This window comes from Limulus polyphemus, unplaced genomic scaffold (assembly GCF_000517525.1).
Source record: "Limulus polyphemus unplaced genomic scaffold, Limulus_polyphemus-2.1.2 Scaffold4786, whole genome shotgun sequence".
Lineage (NCBI taxonomy): Eukaryota > Metazoa > Arthropoda > Merostomata > Xiphosura > Limulidae > Limulus > Limulus polyphemus.
The window spans coordinates 32460-39609 of record NW_013670396.1 but is presented as its reverse complement, the minus strand read 5'-3'; the positions used below and the strand labels follow the sequence as shown (position 1 = coordinate 39609).

The window sequence follows — 7150 nt, the reverse complement described above, 5'->3', positions numbered from 1 at the left end:
CGAATAATATGTGGTCGGCAAGGTAAGCCAAAGGTGATGCATGTGAACAGGCTTTGGCGTTATTACGGTCCATGACATATCAATTGGAACGAAGTGGAAAACAGAACAAATGACGCTGCTGAAGACATGTCACCTGGAAAAGCCACTGTTGAAGAAGAAACTCTACCCAGTTTTGAGAAGGGAAACAGTGAGCCGTTAATGAAGTAACTACCACTGATGTGACTGTTACCGATAACAGGACATTTCCTGAATGGAGCAGATGAACCTCACATGAAGCAGAAACCAATGAGACGGAGACCAGTATGGAAGAAAATGTATCCAATAAAATTAAGAGACTTTGTTGAATTTTAATTTTGTGTTTGTAAATTCTGTACATTGGTGTAATGTAAGTGGCTATTGTTCGGGACGAACAATACTAAGGAAGGGGCAGTGTTACAATTGCGGAAGTCACGTGATACTGGAAACATGTACCCTGGGGTTTCTCGAAGGATCATGAATTAGCCAGGTAACTCTAGTCTAAACTAGGTGCCCTCTTTTTTTAGTATATAAGCCTGGTGAGAAAAACCAGTGGGATTGAAGATAGAAATAATTGAGTCAAGCGAACAGTAGGCACCATAAGTAAAGTATGTGAGTCACTGTGATTTATAGCGTGTGGTGTGAAGGTTGTTAAAAGCAAATACACAACAATATCATGTTTCTTTATAATTACCAGGCAAAGAAAGCTATAGTTAGAGTTTGGGTTATGCATTAGTAGTAAACACATAAATAATTGTGCATTCATTTTGGACCATACTGAAAACTGAACACTGTACCTAAACCGTTAGCAGTAGAAGTTTTTCATGATTATCGTCATAGCCTTCAACTTAGTACATGTCTTATTCGTCAGAGTGATACAAGTAAGTCATAAAAATAATTATTAAAACTTGACATTTCAGTCCTCTTTCTAAGGGCGTCATAATGTGTTAGAAGTTTTGTTTTTTTTTGTAGAGATTAAGAAATTGTGTCATTGTGTATTAACACAGTTTTGTATATTTATATTTAGAAATATTGGTTTGCTATTTTTTATTTTTGTATACAGAAATTGATGATATTGGATTAACCCATAACATTGCCAGAAAGTTGGGTTATCGATGTCAGATAGTGGCTCCTCCTGTTGCAGATCATCATAAAGAGAAACCCTACAAGGATGCTGTTCGTCGGTAAGACGTATTTCCAGATCACTTAACTTATGAAGTAATCTATTAGAACCTTAAGTAAGGGTATTTAAACAGTTGTAGAATTGATACAAGTTAAAGTATTTAAAAATGTAGATGTTTCTTGAATCATTTTTTATTTAATACAGACTGTGAGAAACTTTACGATCAAGTAGTGCTCTCAGTTATATTGTAATTAAAATAATTCAAACCTTTAAATGTTTTTTAAGTGTGAAGTAAATTGAGATGGGTGTATAATTTTGTTGCAGTGTAAATTTGAACTTGCAGAAGTAGTTTTAATGAACATTGTAGTTTCAATGATTCAATTCTGTCACAGTGTAAATTTGAACTGGCTGAAGTAGTTTTAATGAACATTGTAGTTTCAATGATTCAATTCTGTCACAGTGTAACTTTGAACTGGCTGAAGTAGTTTTAATGAACATTGTACTTTCAATGATTGGATTCCGTCACAGTGTAACTTTGAACTGGCTGAAGTAGTTTTAATAAACGTTGTAGTTTCAGTGATTGGATTCCGTCACAGTGTAACTTTGAACTGGCTGAAGTAGTTTTAATAAATGGTGTAGTTTCAGTGATTGGATTCCGTCACAGTGTAACTTTGAACTGACTGAAGTAGTTTTAATAAATGGTGTAGTTTCAGTGATGGTAACCAGTCCTCCTTTGTTTTAAACTTTTTTGTTCCTATCTGAGAAATGAATCTTAATGTTAATAGAATACTTTATATAGTTGTTTATCTGCTCAAGTTATTCTGTTTTACTGAAGTATCAGTGGCAAAAAAAGAGATTTCCATCAGAAACTTCCTTGACTTGGAACGTCTTTATCTCTTGTTCTCTGACAAGTTTTGATCATGGAATGTAAAGGATTAGCATAGAATTTATTAGATACAGAAGAAAAACACTAACAGTAACAACAGACGATTGATTAGAGTAGTTTTATCATTGAATTATAAAGTTTGACTTTGCAGACCACCACCTGACCCAAGCCAGCTAGTGAAGCGTCCTCCAGTTGTAACAATTATGGGGCATATTGACCATGGGAAAACCACCTTGCTGGACTCTCTTCGACATACCTCAGTTGTTAAAGAAGAGTTTGGAGGAATTACTCAGCACATAGGAGCTTTCTCAGGTAAGATAAAATTGTTATTAACATATAATTGGTGGAAATATTTTCATGTTATCATGAAGGTTAAACATTATCTTTTGCTTGCTGTACCATAGTTCTGGTTGATGGTTTATGCTGCTGCACTAACCAGATTATTTTAGTCTATATTTGTTACTTTTTTTTAGCTGTTTTAATTTGTAGTGTTGCCCATATAGTAAAACAAATACATATAATGGTTGAGGTTGACTATTTATGTTTTTTTGTTCTCTGTGTCAACTACAGATGTTATGGTTTCTGTTTCTAGTCAAACTTCCCAGTGGTGAGAGTATAACATTTCTAGACACACCGGGTCACGCTGCATTCTTTGCTATGCGGGCTCGTGGAGCACATGTGACAGACATTGTTGTGCTGGTTGTGGCTGCTGATGACGGAGTGATGGAGCAGACAGTTGAGTCCATTCGTTTTGCCCGAGAAGCTGAAGGTGAGTGTAGAAAAAAAGCATCTTACTATTATGTATTTTCAAACATATAGTTAGTGTAGAAAAACCCAATAAATATGGTATCTTACACATCTGTAATTTGAAATACATGTGTAATTAGTTTGTAGAAACCCATTATATTTTCAAACACATGTAGTTAATTTGGAAAAGATCAAGGTATATATATGTACATGTAACATAACTGGCACATCTATGCTTTATCTCTATGTATACAGGCAAATGTAATTTGACTGATCATATAGCCACCATATAACCATGAAATGATAGATACTATAATTTTGAATGTACTAAGTGTATCTTCACAAGATTTGACAACCTTTTAGTAAACATTACAAGTATGTTGCACACAAAAATTGGATTTTTTAATAAAGTACTTTTTCTTCTATAATTTGCAAAGTGTTTACTAAGTCAGTTTGAGTAAAAGTGATTTTTGTTCTAATACTTTTTCAGTTTACAGTTTTCATATTTCATTTGCATAACCTTTAGAACCTCTAAACAAATATAAAAAAAAAAAGAACATTTTTTTTTGTAAAACTTTATACTTTCTAGATGATAACTCACCTATTCACACAGTTTAGCTGTCTTTCTCACATATCTGCCAAAAAGATTTGCATGCCAATATCCTTGGGGCAACTTTTTACGTAATTACGTGTGATTTTACATGAAGTGTGACACTGCATGATGACTTGATCAGGCAACAAAGCCCTCAACCAATAGGAGGGCAACATGTCTCCATGCACACTAACTCCCCATATATATATATATTTGCACTTGTGAAATTTCATTCTTCTCCTTAGCAATTTTTTGTCTCTGTTCAATTTATTGAGACTTGCATCATTAACTAAGCTCTGATTAAATTTTTATCACAAACTCTCAAATGATGGTGATCTATATTTGGTCCTGAGTGTGGGACTTTGTTCACACAAAGGCATTATTTCTGCTATCAATTTTGGAGGCTTGTTAACTGTCAGGGTTGTTGCAGCCATTGTTCAACATATGCTTAATGGGAATGCTACTCCCATCTTGTTGGCCAAATTTCTTTCTTCTCAGTCTGAAATGATTTATTAGAGTATGAACTTCCCTTCATTTGCTTTGGGTAGTAATTTACCAATTGGGAAATTACCTTTTTCTGGATTTCATTCTTAGGTATGTTTCTTTCCATTTCTTTTGTCTGTGTTCTTTATTTTTCATTTTCTTACTTTCTGTCCCACATTTCTTGGATTTATCTTGTTTTTTTCTCATTTTCTGTTGTTAAGATTTATACTGTTTCCTTCTTCTCACTCCCAGATGCCCCGTCTCATGCATGTTCATGACTACTTTTGGCCAGATTTGTCGACTTTCTTCCCTGACAGTGGTATCTTTGTGACCTACTTGGGGCTCAGGCCCTTTGCCTTCTATTTCACTTTGTAGTTCCCTGTTTTCCATCTTTTACTCTATCCTTCTGTATTCACTCTCCTAACTCCATCTTTTATCTGAGGAAGTTCTTAATGTTTCTGATGGTTTCTGTACATATTTGTTCTCTTCTCTTCCACTTCTTCTGCTCTGCTCTCTATTGTAACTCGTTTCCCTGCTGTCTGGACTTGTTGGGTTTGAGCTACATTCCTCTTTACTGTACCCCTTCCTTCTTTTGTGTACTTATTTTTTCTGACTCCCTTTCTTCACCCATTTGTCTTCAGAGGTATTTCTTCCCCTTAGTGAACTGTTTCTGTCATGGTTTGCTGTGGCTCGGTAGTTGCTCACAGGATCCCCTTTACAGTTTCTGTGTTCACTGCCAAGTTGTATGCTATTTCTCTTGCCCTGGATCATGTAGAAGCTATGCAGTATAGTAATTGTACTACTTACACTGATTCTCTTAGCTCTCTACTGGCCCTGGAATCGCTTAACGTTAGTTCTCATCCTGTTCTCGTCGATATTCAACACTGATTGGCCTACTTTTTTCTATCTTCTATTTCCATCCACTTTTTCTGGATCCCTGGCCACGTCGGTATTCGCTGGAATGAGCTCGCTAACACCGCAGCTAAGTCTGTCTGATTTGGTGCTATCACGGCTGTGCCCATACATGGACTACAGTCCTGTCTTCAAGGCACGGCTTCGTGCCAGTTGGCAGTCGACTTGGGGTGAGCAACGCCATAACAAGCTTTTCCAGATCAAACATTCTGTTGGTCTTTGGCCATCTTGCTTCTGTAAGGATCGGAAGGATCAAGTAGTCCTGGCAAGGCTACGCATTGGTCATAGTTTTTAACCCATCGTTTTCTTTTATCAGGAACTGATCCACCGATGTGTAGCCATTGTGACACTCAAGTCACAATAGCCCACATTTTACTGTCGTGCCATCCGTGAGCGGCGCCACCATTTTAGACACGTTTTCTAAAAGTTTACCCCTGACGCTGGACAGTGTCATTGGTAATGGTGACACTGTCCACTTAGATTGTATTTTTAATTTTTTTACACACTATAGGTCTTTTTTAATTATATATAAATATTTTATCGACATGTATTGGTTTTAACTCGCTGTATTTTTACATTTTACTTTAATTTACTTTCATTGTTTTTACCGGTTGTTTGGTGCAGATAGCCTCACTGCTTTGTGCCATAAAGCACCTAACAACCAACCAACCGAGTTACATCACATGATAGCAACCCAAGTGTATCCTTTAGGAAAAAGGTTATTATTTCGTTTCTAATTGGACAAGTTTCTAACGTTTACAGTTTAGTTAATTTTTAACAAAAATAAAATATATACATCAAAACAAAGAAATCTAGCACTTACTTTTGCCTTGAGGCCTTTTGTAGTTGGGTGTATACTTTTTGTAATTGGGTACGTACTTTTAGTAATTGGGTGCATACTTTTTGTACATTGAAACTTCAGATTTTGGTTTGTCAATATCTGTATTATGCATTTGTAATTAGTTGGACAATCTGAAATCTATGTTGGTGAAGACAAAAAGATATATAAATAAGAAGTCAGATGTCCCATGTCATGTGACTCAGAGGTGCAGATTGAGAATTTATTTCAATATTTTCTTTTGAAATTAAGAAATGAAAATGTATATAATTGTAAAATATCAAACTATTATTTGATGTCAAGTTTATTAAATTACAGTGATAATAAATTAGTTTAATTAAATTTTGAATGTAACTATAAGGTTGTGACATGCACACTTTGATCCCCCTGTGTCCATTGAATTAGTTTGATAAAGATCAAGAAATATATACTACAATATAATATACAGATACAATAATATATACACATATACAATATAATATATAGATACAGTAATATATATATACATATACAATATAATATATAGATACAATAATATATATACATATACAATATAATATTGTTGCATCAGCGAGGTCACGTGACTAGTATCATGCCACGTCGTTCTCGAACATTCACGTTTTTCCTTAAATCTCGTGATCTTTCTAGATATAGCGTAGTCTTGTATATATAAGACCGGCTAAGAGCGACGGCGAAAAGGCGTGTGTGTGTAATTGAACTGAGTATTGTTGAAGTCAAGCACGTGAAACGTTCGTTGAGAATTTTAGCATGACTGTTGAAATTAAGTGTATTGCAAAGTTATATTCAGAAAGAATAAACCAGTTTTATTAAGAAAGGACTTGTGTTGCTAAAGTTTCGTCGGAATGAATTTACGGAAAATTATCTAATGAACGGAGATGTAACACATTGGTGTCGGAGAGTGGGATAAAAAAAAAATGGAAACAAGAAGCGGCAAATCAAACTACAGCCTAGCAGACTTGATGGCAGCAATACAAGGGCAGCAAAAGAAACAAGAAGAACAAGAAAAGAAACAAGAAGAGAGACAACAGCAGTTGCAAGAAAACCTGCAACAGTGGCAGCTCGAACAGCAAAATAAACAAGAGAAATTGCAGCAGTTGTTGGAGGAAAAGGAAAAGAAACAAGAAGAACGAGAAAAGAAACAAGAAGAGAGAATACAACAGTTGTTGGAGGAAAAAGAAAATAAACAAGAAGAGAGATTACAGCAGTTGCAAGAAAACTTGCAGCAGTGGCAGCTCAAACAGCAAAATAAACAAGAAGAGAGATTACAGCAGTTGTAATCTTTATTGGATGGTGATTGCCTGTGTTTATTTTGTGATCTACCAGGTTTATGCAGCCGAGGTCATGATCTCCTTTCGAAAAGACGTCAGCTTAATTTGCCAAAAGTTCTTTTACCTGTGATGATGACAAATGGACTATGCTCTTTTTATAGAGGTCAGTCAAATATTCTTGAAGTGTATGTCCTTTCTTTACAGTTGTATTCCTTGCTTTAACATTGACTGGCTCTACCTCCTGGCACACGCCCAACAATGCCCC

The 7150-nt window shown here is 35.4% G+C and overlaps 1 protein-coding gene across 2 annotated transcripts in view; it reads left to right on the top strand.

Annotated features, from left to right (window-relative positions):
* The window catches only part of LOC106471682 (translation initiation factor IF-2, mitochondrial-like), a 52091-nt gene that overhangs the window by 13435 nt on the left and 31506 nt on the right, over nucleotides 1–7150 (top strand). For both annotated transcript variants that reach the window (XM_022400290.1, XM_022400289.1), the window contains exons 5-7: nucleotides 1079–1199; nucleotides 2176–2336; nucleotides 2617–2793. In XM_022400290.1, coding sequence (XP_022255998.1) covers nucleotides 1079–1199; nucleotides 2176–2336; nucleotides 2617–2793 — 459 coding nt within the window. The remainder of the gene's footprint in view (nucleotides 1–1078; nucleotides 1200–2175; nucleotides 2337–2616; nucleotides 2794–7150) is intronic.